Raw genomic sequence first — 18744 nt, forward strand, 5'->3', positions numbered from 1 at the left:
TTGTGGATTATCAGATCAGCCATGGATGGTGTTCCATTCCTATGACTTCTGGTGTGAAACAGCCATTTTTAAAAAGTGGAAATTGTGAGTGTAGCAAATGAAATTCAAAAGTTCACATTTACCACAGCATATCATCGCAACCCTTCCACAGCACAAAGACTTTTGGAACATTTCACTACAGGGTGACAGGTATGAAAACAAAATCCACACGCTCAAATATTTATACTTGGACTATATTTATTTGGTCTGGCTTTTTTGAGGCAGGGTGGTTGATATAAATCCATAGTATAAAGTTGATCTCAATAATGGTGACCATGAAATTGTCATCAACTTTTTTTTTAAATCTCTTTTCGGGAAAGTAATATGACATCCTTATCCAGGCTGGCTGTTCAGATTAAGGCACCTTAATGCTGGGCAACAAATGTTGGCCTTGCTAAAGTGTCTAAACCCTGTGAAAGAACAAGAAAAAATAAAATTCATTCTTTTTAATGTCCAACATAAAGAATAATATTGATTTCCAAAATTTATAACAATTCTAAATCTTAATAATGTGTTATCTAAGGGTTCCTTTGGACATTTCCTAACAGCAAAAACTAGGAACCTAAATTTTTGGGATTCCAAATTGCAATTTATAACCAAGATAACAAAATGTGAGGCTGGATGAACACAGTAGGCCAAGCAGCATCTCAGGAGCACAAAAGCTGACGTTTCGGGCCGAGACCCTTCATCAGAGAGGGGGATGGGGGGAGGGAACTGGAATAAATAGGGAGAGAGGGGGAGGCGGACCGAAGATGGAGAGTAAAGAAGATAGGTGGAGAGAGTGTAGGTGGGGAGGTAGGGAGGGGATAGGTCAGTCCAGGGAAGACGGACAGGTCAAGGAGGTGGGATGAGGTTAGTAGGTAGCTGGGGGTGCGGCTTGGGGTGGGAGGAAGGGATGGGTGAGAGGAAGAACCGGTTAGGGAGGCAGAGACAGGTTGGACTGGTTTTGGGATGCAGTGGGTGGGGGAGTAGAGCTGGGCTGGTTGTGTGGTGCAGTGGGGGGAGGGGATGAACTGGGCTGGTTTAGGGATGCAGTAGGGGAAGGGGAGATTTTGAAACTGGTGAAGTCCACATTGATACCATATGGCTGCAGGGTTCCTAAGCGGAATATGAGTTGCTGTTCCTGCAACCTTCGGGTGGCATCATTGTGGCAGTGCAGGAGGCCCATGATGGACATGTCATCAAGAGAATGGGAGGGGGAGTGGAAATGGTTTGCGACTGGGAGGTGCAGTTGTTTGTTGCGAACCGAGCGGAGGTGTTCTGCAAAGCGGTCCCCAAGCCTCCGCTTGGTTTCCCCAATGTAGAGGAAGCCGCACCGGGTACAGTGGATGCAGTATACCACATTGGCAGATGTGCAGGTGAACCTCTGCTTGATGTGGAATGTCATCTTGGGGCCTGGGATGGGGGTGAGGGAGGAGGTGTGGGGACAAGTGTAGCATTTCCTGCGGTTGCAGGGGAAGGTGCCGGGTGTGGTGGGGTTGGAGGGCAGTGTGGAGCGAACAAGGGAGTCACGGAGAGAGTGGTCTCTCCGGAAAGCAGACAGGGGAGGGGATGGAAAAATGTCTTGGGTGGTGGGGTCGGATTGTAAATGGCGGAAGTGTCGGAGGATAATGCGTTGTATCCGGAGGTTGGTAGGGTGGTGTGTGAGAACGAGGGGGATCCTCTTGGGGCGGTTGTGGCGGGGGCAGGGTGTGAGGGATGTGTCGCGGGAAATGCGGAAGACGCGGTCAAGGGCATTCTCGATCACCGTGGGGGGAAAGTTGTGGTCCTTGAAGAACTTGGACATCTGGGATGTGCGGGAGTGGAATGTCTTATCGTGGGAGCAGATGCGGCGGAGGCGGAGGAATTGGGAATAGGGGATGGAATTTTTGCAGGAGGGTGGGTGGGAGGAGGTGTATTCTAGGTAGCTGTGGGAGTCGGTGGGCTTGAAATGGACATCAGTTACAAGCTGGTTGCCTGAGATGGAGACACATCCCTCACACCCCGCCCCCGCCTCCCGCATTTCCCGCGACACATCCCTCACACCCCGCCCCCGCCACAACCGCCCCAAGAGGATCCCCCTCGTTCTCACACACCACCCTACCAACCTCCGGATACAACGCATTATCCTCCGACACTTCCGCCATTTACAATCCGACCCCACCACCCAAGACATTTTTCCATCCCCTCCCCTGTCTGCTTTCCGGAGAGACCACTCTCTCCGTGACTCCCTTGTTCGCTCCACACTGCCCTCCAACCCCATCACACCCAGCACCTTCCCCTGCAACCGCAGGAAATGCTACACTTGTCCCCACACCTCCTCCCTCACCCCCATCCCAGGCCCCAAGATGACATTCCACATCAAGCAGAGGTTCACCTGCACATCTGCCAATGTGGTATACTGCATCCACTGTACCCGGTGCGGCTTCCTCTACATTGGGGAAACCAAGCGGAGGCTTGGGGACCGCTTTGCAGAACACCTCCGCTCGGTTCGCAACAAACAACTGCACCTCCCAGTCGCAAACCATTTCCACTCCCCCTCCCATTCTCTTGATGACATGTCCATCATGGGCCTCCTGCACTGCCACAATGATGCCACCCGAAGGTTGCAGGAACAGCAACTCATATTCCGCTTAGGAACCCTGCAGCCATATGGTATCAATGTGGACTTCACCAGTTTCAAAATCTCCCCTTCCCCTACTGCATCCCTAAACCAGCCCAGTTCATCCTCTCCCCCCACTGCGCCACACAACCAGCCCAGCTCTTCCCCCCCACCCACTGCATCCCAAAACCAGTCCAACCTGTCTCTGCCTCCCTAACCTGTTCTTCCTCTCACCCATCCCTTCCTCCCACCCCAAGCCGCACCCCCAGCTACCTACTAACCTCATCCCACCTCCTTGACCTGTCCGTCTTCCCTGGACTGACCTATCCCCTCCCTACCTCCCCACCTACACTCTCTCCACCTATCTTCTTTACTCTCCATCTTCGGTCCGCCTCCCCCTATTTATTCCAGTTCCCTCCCCCCATCCCCCTCTCTGATGAAGGGTCTCGGCCCGAAACGTCAGCTTTTGTGCTCCTGAGATGCTGCTTGGCCTGCTGTGTTCATCCAGCCTCACATTTTGTTATCTTGGAATCTCCAGCATCTGCAGTTCCCATTATCTCTGATGCAATTTATAACCAGTTTGTCACCCACAGGGTAAGAGAGATTCTGTAGCTCCTGTTGGCTCCACCTCCTGGCTGCTCCATAGAACTGCTCTGATGATAGACAGTTTTCAGACCACCAAACTGAGCTACTTTTCTGAAAAGAGATCCCGGCCTGAGGCATCAATTTTCCTGCTCCTCTGATGCTGCCTGGCCTGCTGCATTCCTCCAGCTCCACACTGTGTTATCTCTGACTCCAGCATCAGCAGTTCTTACTATCTTTAAACTGCTTTCATTTAGCTTTAACACTTCACTATCCACCTGTATAATCCGTGAATGAAACAGTTCAAGACAAGTCATTGGTGCAACTGTGATTTTCCTGAAATAATGGATTCTGATTAAATTTGTAACCTTCGAACAATCTGGGCCTACATCCTGTTTCTCATCTTGGAGCAATTTAACCCTTAATCTGCTGGAAGTGTTTTCAGTGAAAATGTGATCCTGTTCATTTGATTTAGCAGCAAATAACTCCACATGAGCTTCACAAGTACAGCCCTTGTGGTGTCCACTGCTGGTATTTGTTTTGGAGGATGTTCCCTTCACTTTTACTTTGGCGTGGAAATGGGTCTCCCTCCAGCTTTTCCTGTGCTCTCCTGAACAACAGCGCCTCCTAGGTAATTCTTCAGATCCGGCTGGATGCCCCTGAAATTATTGGTAAAGTTCAGCAAGTCTGGCAGCATCTGTGAAGAAAAAAATCAGAGTTAACGTTTCAGGTGCGGTGACCCCTCCTCAGAACTGATGGTGGCTGGGAAAACATTGGTTTATATGCAGAAAATGGTGGGGGGGGGGGGGGGGGTGGTGAAGTAGGGAGTAAACGTTGGATAGAGCCTAAAGAGAGAGAAGAACAGTTGGGCAGGCAAAGGAGTTGATAATGATCTGGCTGGGAGGGTGAATAGTTGTTAATGAGGACTGTTAATGACGAACAATAGGAGGTGTGTAATGGCACATCCTTTTTAACTCTTTCTCCTTTCCCTTAAAACAATGTCCTCCAGTTTTGGAATACCCCACCCCTGAAAAAGACCTTGGCTGTTCACCTTATCAATGCCCCTCATGATTTTATAAACCTCTATAGGGTCGCTCCCCAGCCTGCAGCGATCCAGGGAGAAAAGACCTCGCCTATTCAACCGCTCTCTATGACTCAAGCCCTCCAGTCCCGGCAACATCTTTATCATCTTTTCAAACTTAACAACATCCTTCCTGTAGAAGGGCAACCAGAATTGAACGTAGTATTCTAAAAGTAGCTTCACCAACATCCTGTAAAACTGCAGCATGGCTTCCCAATTCCCACAGTGAATGTTCTGATGAATGAAGACATGTGTACAAAACTTCTGCTTCACCACCCTGTCTACCTGCTAGGTACTGTTACAATGAGGGTAAAAACACAGCTCACAGAGTTGAGCTTGCCTCAGTGAAAGGGTTAATAATCCAAAACATTACCAACTCTTAAAAGGCTACACCTCAGATTTAATTTGACAGTTTTAAAATTGTAGAAGTAAACGTTCAGAGGACTGACCTGCAGAAGCTGGGACGCAGTTAAATAAAAAAAGCAAATCTGCACTCAGAGGGGTATAACCATCCACAGAAGCCTAATTCAATTGGGCAAGTTAAGCTCCATCTTCATCACTGTAAAAAATGTATCTTTTCATTTTTCTGGAATCGCTCAGCATAACTGATAGACAGAACTAAACGATCCCACAACCAACAGAATAGATTTGAGCTCTGCAGATCTGCCACATCCAGTCATGAATGGTGGTGTTCAATTAGACAACTCACTGGAGGAGGAGGCTCCACAAATACCCCCATCCTCAATGATCCAACACATCAGTGCAAAAGATAAAACTGCATTCCCAAAAATCCTCAGGCAGAAGTGCCAAGTGGATAATCCATCTCGGCTCCTCCGCTGATCCCCAACATTGAAGATACCAGTCTACAGCCAATGGCATTTACTCCATGTGATATCAAGAAACAGTTGGAGACACTGGATACTGCAAAGGCTACCGGCCCTGACAACATTCCGGCAATAGTATCTGCTCAGCAATAACCTGCTCAGTGACGCCCAGTTTGGGTTCCGCCAGGGCCACTCAGCTCCATTACAGCCTTGGTTCAAACGTGGACAAAAAAACTGAATTGCAGAGGTGAGATTAGAGTGACAGCTTTTGACATCAAGGCCACATCAAGAAGCCCTGGCAATACTGGAATCAATGGGTATCTGGGAAAACTATTCATTGGTTAGACTCATACCTGACACATAGGAAGATGATTGTGGTTGCTGGAGGTCAGTCATCTCAGCTCAGAAGTCATCACGCCTTCTGGAAAGAAAGATCTGTCCTCTTCTCCTTACTAAAATCCCTGTAGCCTCAAATATCACTTTATTCCCTTCACCAGTTGCTGTAAGCTTTTAACCAACAAGACTGAGACTTTATAATTTGTGAGTTGGTTGCTCTGTGCCTCCTGCAAGTAGATGCAAAATACTTGAGGAAAGAAAGAGATTGATAAGCAGCCAGTCCTGGCAAGACTAAAAGATTATTTTAGTAAACCATCTGAACAGAGACCATTGAACTACACTGCATGCATAAAACCAACATTAGCATGTCTCATTGTGGATATCTAAATGCATGTTCGGGGAAGTTTATGAGGTGGTTAGGGTTTTAACTGCTAGTTCATAGTGTTGTTCACAATTTTGAAATTTTAACTAGACTGTTTTTTTGTAATGAATAGTAGTTCTTCTTAAATACAATAAATGGTCTGTGCTTTCTAGAGAATTTTATGTATTTTTATAAAACGTATATGCTTTGTGACATCTCCAGCAATAGTGAGTTTTGTTTTCCAGTACACTACCCCAGTGCAATGTTACCACAAACAATCTGATTTCTTCTGTCATGTTTAGTGCCTATAACTGCTAGGCCAAGGGATTATCAGGTAAATTAACTTGAGATAATAAATGTCCAAAATATTTTTTCAGGTAGTGCACAAGAAGGAAATGTCATTGAAATATTTAAAACCAGCAAAATATGAGATTTAGTGATTTTCTGAGGCTCAAGATTATATTAATAGGTGGCATAACTCACTGAGCACCTCTTTGATAAAATGGAAACATTGCACCCACTATACTTAACATAATGTCTTTATTGCTTTATGATTAAACCTGGCAAAGAAAGCATCAAAAAAGTGCACATCAGAATCAATTGTATACAAATGTTAAAGTAAAGTTGCTAATAGTCCCCGAAGACCATAGTTCTGCTCCCTCATTAGCGAGAGACAATTGTTGGTGAGTTTAATCTTCATGGTAATTTCTAAGCAGATACAAATATAGCGCAACGTGATTGGCTGTTAACTTGTCCACCGGTGAAAATGTGAGTTGCCAATAATTTATCAAATCTTTACTCTGTAACAAAATGAAAAACACACCAATGAATGATGAAGGGTCTAGGCCTGAAACGTCAGCTTTTGTGCTCCTGAGATGCTGCTGGGCCTGCTGTGTTCATCCAGTCTCACATTTTATTATCTTGGATTCTCCAGCATCTGCAGTACCCATTATCACTTACCAATGAATGAGTGGTTCAGATGTGTTTTCATTTTAGTTTCATACTGCACTCAGAAAGAAACAGAAAATAGAGGTTGGGATAGAGCAGGAGATGAGAAGGCAGACAGTGAGGTGCAGGACCCCTAAGCTGGGTGAGTCAGGGTAAGATATTGGGAGAGCAGGAGCTGAGGGTGTGGAGCTATGTAGATGTGGTTCACGGGAAGGGTGGGATTCTGGAACATGGTGAGGAGGCAGCGGGTATGAGCTTAAGCTTGCGTACACACGAGGTGGGACAGAACAAGCTGCGAGGGTGGGCGTTCAGGCAGGGAACAGGAACTGAGAGTGTCGGGAAGGGTGGGGACAGGCACTGTCAGGGTGTGGAGATGTTGGGGAACATGAGAGTGGGGTGTTGGGGAGGGGAAGGAACTGTCTGAAAATGAAAAAAACAAATGAGACAATATAATGCTCAGATGGATTTTATATACGAATACACACAGTGATGCAAAGAGACAGTATGTAGTAATCTGAGTCAGCATTGAAACATCAGCCAGAGCGTGGGTGGGCCTGTGGAATTCACTGCCACGGAGCACAGTGGAGGCCGGGACATTAAATGTCTTCAAGGCAGAGATTGATAAATTCTTGATCTCACAAGGAATCAAGGGCTACAGGGAGAGTGCAGGGAAGTGGAGTTGAAATGCCCATCAGCCATGATTAAATGACGGAATGGACTCAATGGGCCGAATGGCCTTACTTCCACTCCTATGACTTATGGTCTTACGGTCATGAAAACTACTGGTGCCAGATTTCAGACCAACGGGATGACCAAAGTAAGGAAAAGCCACTTTAGAGGGATTTGAGAAAGTATTCTTTCACCCAGATGGGTTTAGATATCCGGAACTCACTGTCTAAAAGGGTGGTAAAGGCAGGGACGCTCAAGACTCGAAAGAACTATTTAGATGAGCACTTGAAATGCCATAGCATACTATGTTATGGGGCAAGTGATGAAAAATGGGATTAGAATTGATGGATTTTTAATGACCAGCGCAGCCATTAGGCCAAAGGACCTGTTTTTATGCTTTAAAACCTCTATTCCTCAATAATCAGTATCGTCCTCATTTGCGATATAAATCCAAATCCAATCATATCAAAACCACATCACACCAGTACATGCCAATAAAGGCAAAATACAACGGATGCTGGAAATTTGAAATAAACATAGAGAACACTGGAGAGACTCAGCAGATCAGGCAGCATCTATGGAGAGAGAAACAGAGTTAACATTGATTCCAGTGTGACTATTCTTAGTCTTACATTGTGCCTCTAAGAGACAATGTATCACACTCAACCTGAAATGTACTCAATGCTGACACATCAACAACTCTGTGAGATACTTTCTGAAGAATCACAATCGTCTGAGTGAAGAAGTTCTTGTTGACATAAAATGCTTCACTCCTCAAACTGAGATTGTGACCTCGTGTTCTCCCAATCCAGCTAACTAAAACATTGCCCAAGGGTCAACCTTGTCATATCCCATCAGAATCTTCTCAAATATCTGCAATAAACAACTTTCAACCCTGCCACTGGCTAGCCTATACAAGGTTAGGACTTATCGCATGGAATAATTTCTTCCTTGAAATATTCACACGATAAATTGCAGTAATTCTTCCAAATTACAAATGGAACAGATCCAACCTAATCTTATTAAGATTGCCTGTTCATCTGTCAGAAGTTTATATAGCCAGGTTTCCACATTTGGCCTGTTTTGGATGTCTGCAATGTGGGAAATTGGCTAAGAATCCACTCGGCACAGGATCAGCATTAGAGACCATAACACGACCCCTTTTAAAGCCATTAGCTGCTGTATTCCATTAAACAAAGTGTTTTAAAGGCCCCAAAGGCACTTTGCCAGCTCCTGAGAGAAACCAATTGGTAAGAAGGTAAGTGGAAGCAAGAGTAGGGCAGTGGATGGGTGGGTAAGTGGGCATAGTAGCAAGTGAGTAATGGGGTAAAGTAACAAATGGGTAAAGGGCAATAGTGCCAGGCAGCTGAGCAGGTACTTTGAGAAGTAGACAGATAAGGAGTAGAGCTACAGGTGAGCGGGAGAAAGATTAGGATGCAAAATGAGTCTGAGGAGCAAAAAATGTTTGAAAGAGTTTGGGTGCCCATTGTGCGAGATGGTATGGTGGCAGGAAAATAAAGACATGGATTGCCAGGTGGGCACACTGGGGCTGGAATTCAGGAGTTAGAGTGGCTTTTACGGTCTTTAATTTTTTTTTGAGTGGCTAACTGTTAAGCCAAATACTTAGGATCATAAATATACCAAGTCCCAAATAGGTTAGAGTTGAAGACAGTTTCAAGAATAATTACTACATGGTCAGTACTTCAGACATGTGACAGGTCCTAATGTGCACCTTTAAGGGTACAGGCTCTCCCAACTAGTATCAGAAAGAATCTTCTATTGTTAAAATTTATGGACATCAATCAATGCATACGTTCAACAGTGAGTTTCATTTGGGGTTGGCTAGCTTGGTTTGCCAGCTGGCTGGACTGTGTGACAGAATGACACTGTTAATGCAAGTTAAATCCTCACACTAAGAGTGGTAGCTCATGGAGGATCTGCCTCCTTGCTTTAGCCCACCTTACATAATGGAGTTTCTATTATCAAGTCGCTCAGTTCCTGGAATAACTCGGGTTTGTTAACCAGAAACATAAAGATGTATTAAGTATAGTGACAAAACTATACGTTCTACACCACTATTTTCAGAATCAAACCGAAAAATGTATGTTAGGATTACCTGAGTTATTGACTCCACATTCCCTGAGAGAAAATCCAGAGATGACATTCTGAAGAATACTTATTCTTGGAGGAGTTCCCCTTACACTTTTCTTGCGGTAGCAAAGATAACTACAATAATCACAGAAACATTACAGGCAAATTATGGGGTTTGAAAAATACTTATTTACCACATCCAAATCACGCCTATTTCCTTTGTTGCTGATATTCATTGAACTTAATTCCCTCGGTTTGTCATGTAAGTAAGGGGTCACATTTTTTCTCAACAAATATCTCTTTATGTTGAAAAATTTGAATACAAATTGGCAGAAAAATTAAAAATAAAAAATATTATTGGATGGGAGGGTGCAGACAACAATTTGTAAGACAAGTTTTATTTAATTTCTGGTGGAAACATGGTTATTTGAACAACTGACTAACCGCTGTGGTTCATTGTGAAATTCTCCTTTTACAAAGGTGAAAAACTGGCAGTCAGGTTCCTCTGTACATTTTCTTTGACAACTCTCTTCATTCTCGACTACAGACTGATGGATGTCATTTCCGGGAAAGTCCAAACCGTCATAAACTATTTCAAAACAGGCTGAAAATGATGGGAGACGGAATTAATGAATTATCGCAAAACAACAATTATCAACAAAATGTACAAAATGTACTCAACAGCATCTTTGTGGGACAGAAACAGAGACAATGTTTTGAATCCAATATGGCAATTCTTCACAACTGAAAACAGAAGAATATTGACTGGTTGAACATGGTTGAGAAATGAGGAAGAGCAGGCAGACAAAGGAAGATGTTAGACAACTGGAAGATTAAATATCATTATTATGGAACAAAAGACAATCGGGCCAAATGATGTGTTAATAGTGGAACAAAGATAAATCAAGTCTGAAAATAAGATCATGACATCAAGACAGAGACCAGTAACTGTGGGTAGAAAACTACAAAAAATCCAGCGTACTGATACATATGCAGACCAATTAGGAACATCAATAGACCATTTGGCTCTTGAAGCATGTGCAACTTTTTGTCGTGTCAAAAGGCAAAATTATGCTAGAAAATTGATGACTGAGCCCCAGATGAGTGTCACTGGGAAGCAGACCAGAAGAACAGACCTGGCTGGGACTTGGGACATGAGTAAGGATAAGATTTTTCTACTCTACAATCAACTAAAGAGCCAGTCAAAATGGCAGCGCAGTACAGCAAAGCTTAGAGTGACCAGCAGCAGCAGAGTTTCCTGAGAAAAGGCTGAGGGGGTAAAAGCCAGATTGTGCTCAGTTGAAGCAGCTGTTAAACCCAAACAAGAACATCACCAGGACTTCAAAGTGAACCTGAGATAACAAGGTGTAGAGCTGGATGAACACAGCAGGCCAAGCAGCATCAGAGGAGCAGGATGCTCTTCCTGCTTGGCCTGCTGTGTTCATCCAACTCGACACATTGTTATCTCAGATTCTCCAGCGTCTGTAGTTCCTACTATCTTTGAAAGTGAACCGATTAGTTTGAGCTGATTGGTAGGTCGTGTGTAGGTTGTTTTTATCAACATTGAAGCTACATTAAAGAAAGACAACCATTTTTGCTTAATTTTAATGGAAGCTTCAACTTTCTACACTTTTTTTTAAATAAATGCATGGCTGGGAGCTCAGTCCTGTGTATTGTCCAGCCTGCAGAATGTGGAGAAATTTAAAATGCTGCTAATAATCTGGATGACCACAGCTGCAGGAAGCGTCATCGGTTTGTCAAGCTGGAGAGTCAAACAGGAGGCTGGAAGGTCACAGCAGGCCAGGCCACACCTAGAAAGGACCACTCAATGTGTCGGGTATTGCCCTTCTTCAGGCCTGGATGTGGGAGTAGGAGAATTGCAGATAAATAGTTGAGGGAGGGGACTGGTGGTGATAGGTGAATATTGGTGGTAGATATGACCTGGTTGATTGATAGAATGGATGAATCAAGGTGGTCAATGGGAAGACAGGGTCAGAAGGTGGAATGGAAGGGAGGATAAGGGGCTGGAGAGGGAGCTAGGGGGTCAAGGGGGAATGGGTGGGAAAGTTATTTGAAATTGGAGAACTTAATGTTGAGCTCTCCGAGCTGTAGGGTGCCCAGGCAGAAGTTAAGGTGTTCTTCTTCAAATATGTGTTCCAAGTCGCTGCAATGCTGGAGGAGGCCGAGGATAGGCATGTTGGAGGGGGAGTAGAACAGCGATTTAAAATGGGCAGTGACCAGGAGGTTAGGTTGGCTGTTACGGGCCAGGCAGAGATGCTTAGTGAAACAGTCACCTTGACTATGTTTGGTCTCACTGATGTAGAGGACACCACATTGGGAGCACCAGATGCAAAGACTAGGTTGGAGGAGATGCAAGTGAAGCTCTGTCTCACTTATAAGGACCGTTTAGGGCCCTGAATGGAGGTGAGGGAGGTGGTGTGTGGGCAGGTGTTGCATCTTTTATGGTTACAGGGGAAGGTTCGGGTGAGTTGGAGTCGTTGGTGGGGAGTGTGGCACGAACTAAGAAGTGGCAAAGGGAATAGTCCTTGTGGAAGGCAGCGAGGGGTGGGGAATGGAAGATGGTGGGGTCTAGTTGAAGTTGGTGGAAGTGTTTGAGGATGATACGTTGGATATGGAGGTTGGTAGAGTGGAAAGTGAGGAAAAGGGGTACACTATCTTCATTATATTTGGAGGGGTCTTGGTGGTTAAGAGCTATGGAGTGGCGAATGGAGGAGGCATGGTGCAAGGCAGTTTGGATGACAGAAGGGGGGGAAAGAGCATTCTTTTGTAAAAGGCAGCATCTGGGAGATTTAGGAATGGAGCATCATCTCGTCTCCTTCTCTCCTCATCAGAGCAGATGCAAGGGAGATGGAAGAATTGAGGAAATGGGATGGAGTTATTACAGGATACAGGATGGGAGGAGGTGTAGTCTAGGGAGCTATGGGAGTCTGTGGGTTTAAGGTAAATGATGGTACATAAGCTGTCATCAGAAATGGAAATGGAGAGGACAAGGAAAGGGAAGGAGGTGTCTGAGGCAGACCAAGTGAATTTGACAGCGGGGTGAAAGCTGTTAGTGAACCCTCACCTCCATTCAGTGCTCCAGTTCAGCCTGGGTGCGGGATGCAGTCATCCATGTGATGGCAGAGAAGTAAGGGGACAGTACCGGTGTGAGGACTGAAGAGGAACTGTTTGATACAACCAACAGCAAGGATGGCGTTGCTGGGGCCCATGCGAGTGCCCATGGCAACCCCCTGGATTCAATAAATGTGGGAAGAATTGAAGGAAAAGTTATTGAGATGAGGACTAATTCAGCGAAGCAGTAAGGGGTCTTGGAGCATCGGTGGGGAGGGTAACTGAATGGGTCTGTTGAACCGGAAAAATCTGAGGGCCAGTAGGCTGTCCTTGTGGGGTTTGGACATTTACTGGGATAACACGTCCATGGTAAAAATGAAGCACGAGTGGCCAGGCAACTGGAGGTTTCTGAAGAGATCGAGTGTGTAGTTTGTGACCCTGATGTAGGTGGGGAGATCCTGGATCAAGGGGGAGAGAATGGAGTTGATGTAGGAAGAGAGGAGTTCGGTGGGGCAGGCTTGTGCAAAGATGAAGGGTGGGCTGGGCTAATTGGGATTGGTGATCTTGGGCAGCAGATAGAAACGGGCAGTGCAGGGAGGGGGACTATATGGCTGGAGGCAGTAGAGGGGTAGACACTGGAAGCAATGAGGTTATAAAGAGTGTGGGAGACAGTGGCTTGATGGGCCAAGGTGAGGTCGTGGTCAAATGGGACACAATGGCCACCGGCCCGTTTTCCACATTCTTTTCCTCAAAATTTTCACAACATCAATCAGTTTGTCAAATGCCAAGACAAAATCTGACACAAAATACAGTGAAGAGTGGAGACCAAACACGTTTGTCAATATCAAAATGAACGGGAGGGTACCAGTGCAGCAAGAGAATTAAACAGCATTGTGGCATGTCCAGCAATTCCCCATTTACGCATTTTCACACTTGTCATCTAACCACTGTCTTTACAACTGAGGAATGACGTGCTAGTGATTGTATCTGATTCCTCTCGTGCAAAATGCCTGCTTTCTTTTGGCCTCATTCGCTACTTGTGGCACATGGATATTCACCTTCTCTGATTTCTGCACTACGGAACTCAGCTCATCTCGAACTCAAGTCTCTTTCCCACAACACAACAACGATCAAACAGCGGAAGCTGGAAGTTAGAAACAATGACAGAAATTGCTGGAAAAGCTCAAGAATGTTCACGGCACCCAAAAAGTGAATTCTGATTTCTCTCCAAAGAAGCTGCAACGATGTGTCAATTTCAGTTTTCTTCTCTCACTCTCTCTCACTTTGAACGATTTTAATATTCAAACAATTTTTACGAACTAGACTCTATCTTTGCTACTTTCAATTCGAGATCATTAATGAACCAGAACTCATTGGACAATAATAGATCCACTATCCACTGACTCCAGTCCACCCCAGAAGCTATCCTCTGTCCATGTCACTTTTACAGTCAATATGTAGGTGCAAGGCTCCCGTCGTCATCTCCATCCCCTTTCAACAAGCTCCAAACAGTTCTGTTTTTCTCCTTCACGCTACCATATCTTTACCATTGTGCGGCTTCTATATCACTCACAAACATAATTTCTAGTCTTTTACATTGACGAATTCTTCCTGAACTCTTTGCATACCCTGGACTCGTGCATACAGCTGCTTCATATATGTTGAGGTCACAACATGCTTATCTAATGCAGCCAGCTCTGCACGGATTCCTGCTTTCCGTCCTCCCTCAATGCACTGCAAAGATGCAAGATCCAATGTGAAAAAAAACCTTGTTATTTCTTGAAAACAAAAATCAGAGCAAACATATATCAGTGAAATATAAAACAAATTGCAAGGAAATGGCACTGCCGTTCAATTAATAGCAAGAGAAAAGATTTAGGGGGCATCAATGCTGTCAATAGCAAACTCCTCATGTGCCCATCAATGGGAAACCTGCCACGTCAACTGCACATGGGGAATCAGGGGGCTGCACTGTCAGGTTCTAGACTAATCAGGTCCAGTGGCTGAGACATCACGTCCCACATGAGGCTCCCAACTGTGACGTTTTCAAATCCCAGGCTGCTGTCTGAACACACACCGTGAAGATAGTCACCAACAGAAGGTCAGTGATGGATTTGGGGACGATCTAGAAGTTGGAGTCACATTCAAGCAGTCAGTCCACAAGCTTAAAGCTGTGCCATCGATGGGGGCGAATGGAGGAACCCTGCAAAATGTCTCGCATACCGCCCCATTTTCCAATTGCAGTCGCTGTCATTACTCACACCGACAGAGAAGGAAGCTCATTCAGGCAGTGAGGCCTGAGGCCCTGAACTCGTAGTTAATGAACAGATAACGAGCTCATTTTGTGACAGATTACGACAGTCACTCAGCCCAGAGATTTCAGCCCAGAACGTAATCGCAGAGGTGGCTGTATCTCTCGACTGACAACCTGCCTGATTATTTCCTGTTCTGCCCATTCCAATTCACTTCTAGGGACGAGAAGAGTCGGCTAAAATACTCTCGCAGTCAACGTGTTATCTTTGTTACTTACAGGATTGTGTCCCGCAATCTCTCAGAGAATATCCTGAGACAACGTTTTGTAAATTAGATTTCACACTTGGCTGCCCTGTTGTTGTCCTCTTCAAATAACAATAAAACCTGAAAGATGGTGAGAAAGGAAAGTCAGTGATGTCGTAATGAAATGTCTTATTCATAATGGACAGATCATTCTAAGCTGCTGTTTTGGGAAAACTGAGATTGGATTGGTGCAAGGATAAGATTGAAAACCTCTTCTTCAGACGCTTTCTGATCAACCTGCTCAGGGAATGTTATGACATTCCTCTGAATCATGTCGGATGTGTCACTGGAGTAGGGACACTTCCACTCTGCTGTGTGAGCCACATCAGGCTCTTCCTCAGATTTATTATCAAATTGAAGTTGCATTGCTACGCATTCTAAGTTTCAAACTCTTCTCCTCACATCTTGATGCTGGATTTTACAAATTACTACTCCAGTGATATTACCACGATGCCATTACAGGCCCAGAAAACATATCACGTCGCTTGTAGGTTCGGCATTTCTCAATCTCTCTCTGGCTGTGTCTATATCAACTAGCTCCTCTTCACATACTTTCTCGTTAACCTTTTGAGGAGGACATGAGCCCGTAGAATGTGCAAACATGCCCTTTGGCCCAACATGTCATCACTTATCCTGACAGCATCGCACCCAAATACATCCTTTTGGAATTTCATCACGCACACATCTTTTCAGGTTCAACAATTAAATATACTCAAAATGAAAATCTCTAGACATTAAAGATCTGAGGAAATTACAGTGTTGCAATAAAATCTCTGTTGAACTCAAACAGAGATCACAAACAGGAAGAATAGTGAAGCTGTCTCGATGGGATGACTACCAACGCGTGCGACTATTTCTCTGACACTAATAACCATCTGTGAGGATCTAATGGAAAATAAATGTGCTTTTATGACCCAAATCAATGATTCACATTTAGTTTGAATGACCACAAAGGGTGCAACAACAAACATTACTGAGGAAATATGAAATTTCCACTTTACTAGACTGCTGTAAGGAGCTGCTCCAATCCTACACAGTACTACCATGTATGGATAAACATTGCTATAATCTAACCTCATCACCACTATTCCATGTTCTGCCTCTAATTCTCAATGAAATGTTGACACATTTACCTTTGATTGTCAGTGTTCCAACCACTTGTCAAAAAAGTGAAAAACTGACACCTGCTGTCCTCAGTGCACACTTTTTGACAGTAGTGGACGTCTGGTGCAAGGACCGATTCAATGTCATTTCCAGGAAAATCTACGTCAGATAGCAGCTCACGTACACATCCTGTAATGAAATTGTTCTGTGTTCATGAGCGGTTTATCAGAATTAGTTACAAAAGCGTGAACGTTTTTAATCAGGCCCACAATCATTTCCATAACCCAGTGCTCAACAATATCCTGAAGTTTCTAGCATTTACTCTCTCAGGAGCACATGTCTTCACAATCTCGAGAGACCCCGTGGGCATTTGACGTAACCAGTCATTCAAAGTTTCCTGATAACACGTACAGTGACTCAATTGGCTGAACACTCGCATCTCTGATGCTGGTTCTTCTGGGGCATCTGGCACGGATCATCCACTCAGCACCTCTGGCAGAATATTGCTTCAACTGCTGCTGCCGTAGCCTTTGCAGGGAAGTACTGGGCTTCCCCATCGTTGGGGTGAGGGCAATATTTCTACAGTATCGTCCTCCACTAAGTTCTTTAGTTGGCCTCCGGCGTTCACCAATGGAAGCAGCAGCAATGCAGACCCGTACATTGTGGCCAACCCTGGTTTACTTTCTACAGACATCCATTCGTGAATCAAAACAGAAATCTCAATTGGGACAAACCTTCACATCTCCTTAAAGAAAATCCAGATACCACATTCTGAAGAATTGTTATTCTTGCTGGAGTCCCTCTTTCACTTTTCTTGCGGTAGCAAATCAAGCTACATAGAATAAAAGAAACATTTAATAAAAATAATGAACTTTCAACCAGCATTAAACCTTCTCTACTTCAGCCTGCTATCCCCGTCACTCTTACTGGGTCAATTATGCTCTGCCTGCTTGTTGCAGATGTGAAGAAGTGGTATATATTGATCACTTAAAAATGATGAAATAGAATGGATGGAACATTGTTTCATACGAATGGTGAGAAGGTGCACTCGTACAGGCAAGCATTTATGTTTCCTCATAGAAACAAGGAGATTTGAACAACTGACTAACCGCTGTGGTTCATTGTGAAATTCTTCTTTTATAAAGGTGAAAAACTGGCAGTCAGGTTCCTCTGTACATTTTCGTTGACAACTCTCTTCATTCTCCACCACAGACTGATGGATGTCATTTCCCGGAAAGTCCAAACCATCATAAACTGTTTCAAAACAGGCTGAAATGATGCCAAACAGAATTGATGAATTACTGCAAATCAGCAACAAATAGCAATAAAGTGATCTTTTACAAAGCTTACGTGAATGCGGGGCACAAGTTCTTAATATAGCTTCACTGCCCCAATCGAATTGGCTTCATTTTCCTGAGAGCACCGGGGCTACATTTCTCAATATGCTGAGTTTAACATGCGATATAAAGCGGGATTTCACAGCAGAAGCAAAACGTGATGATCTAAAATCACAATTCTTGCACATGTCTTGTAAGAAAACAAGTGACCAAATGAGCCACGGAACAAAACTCAGACCCTCTCTGCTGTGCTCCAACTACTCGGATATATTAAGGGCCAGTTTCCTCATTATAGTCAAGAACGAGTGCCTAAAACTTCAATTTAGGTTAAACTGTAAAAAAGGAACAGGCAAGGAAAATCATCAATGTTTTCGCTTCCAATATAACCACTCCATATGCTCATGCATGCTTTCTGCATTCCTCACGTTAGTCATTTATTTTTGATTGTGGTCATTAAATGATCGGATGATGCTTTTACAACTGGCTCTGAAATCGGCTCTGCACTTGCGGATTATTCTGTCCTCCCGCCCTGTCTGTACGGCTTGACCTCATGTTCGGGCTGGGAGGGGAATCGGCAGGAAAGCACCATCTTCAGAGACCGTTAGGCTCACAAAGTTTCTTTTCCTCAACATTTTCACAACATCAATCAGTTTGTCAAATGCCAAGACAAAATCTGACACAAAATACAGTGAAGAGTGGAGACCAAACACGTTTGTCAATATCAAAATGAACGGGAGGGTACCAGTGCAGCAAGAGAATTAAACAGGCATTGTGGCATGTCCAGCAATTCCCCAATGAAACAAAACAAACAGACAGACACAGGCTGAATACTCTCCCTCCACACTCCAACTTGTCCATATGTTTAACACTCCATGGGGGCTCAAACATTTACATAAATCAAACCTCAAGGTTGAGTTCACCTGAGCACGCATCTCAGTTAAAGATGCAAGGCAACTTTGTCTTTTCATTCACCATTTCCTAAAAAGCATGTCTAATGTAAGACACTGATCTGAACGCTGTATTCAAGCAAACAAGAATATCTGTAAAGGACAATGGTTCAGTTCGATAGTTGCATGATGTGGATGAAATGACTCCGTCTCAGACTGCTGATCAGAGATAATGGGAACTGCAGATGCTGGAGAATTCAAGATAACAAAGTGTGG

At 44.4% G+C, this 18744-nt stretch overlaps 1 protein-coding gene across 1 annotated transcript in view; it reads right to left on the bottom strand.

Moving 5' to 3' along the window:
* Positions 1 to 6327: 6327 nt before the first annotated feature.
* Positions 6328 to 18744, bottom strand: part of LOC125456585 (uncharacterized) — a 52573-nt gene continuing 40156 nt past the window's right edge. The window contains exons 31-37 of the mRNA XM_059654612.1: positions 17354 to 17513; positions 16979 to 17076; positions 16274 to 16433; positions 15115 to 15221; positions 9957 to 10116; positions 9538 to 9647; positions 6328 to 6604 (exon numbers count right to left, since the gene is read on the bottom strand). Coding sequence (XP_059510595.1) covers positions 6600 to 6604; positions 9538 to 9647; positions 9957 to 10116; positions 15115 to 15221; positions 16274 to 16433; positions 16979 to 17076; positions 17354 to 17513 — 800 coding nt within the window. The 3' untranslated portion in view covers positions 6328 to 6599. The remainder of the gene's footprint in view (positions 6605 to 9537; positions 9648 to 9956; positions 10117 to 15114; positions 15222 to 16273; positions 16434 to 16978; positions 17077 to 17353; positions 17514 to 18744) is intronic.

The sequence above is a fragment of the Stegostoma tigrinum genome, chromosome 1 (assembly GCF_030684315.1).
Source record: "Stegostoma tigrinum isolate sSteTig4 chromosome 1, sSteTig4.hap1, whole genome shotgun sequence".
NCBI classification, from domain to species: domain Eukaryota; kingdom Metazoa; phylum Chordata; class Chondrichthyes; order Orectolobiformes; family Stegostomatidae; genus Stegostoma; species Stegostoma tigrinum.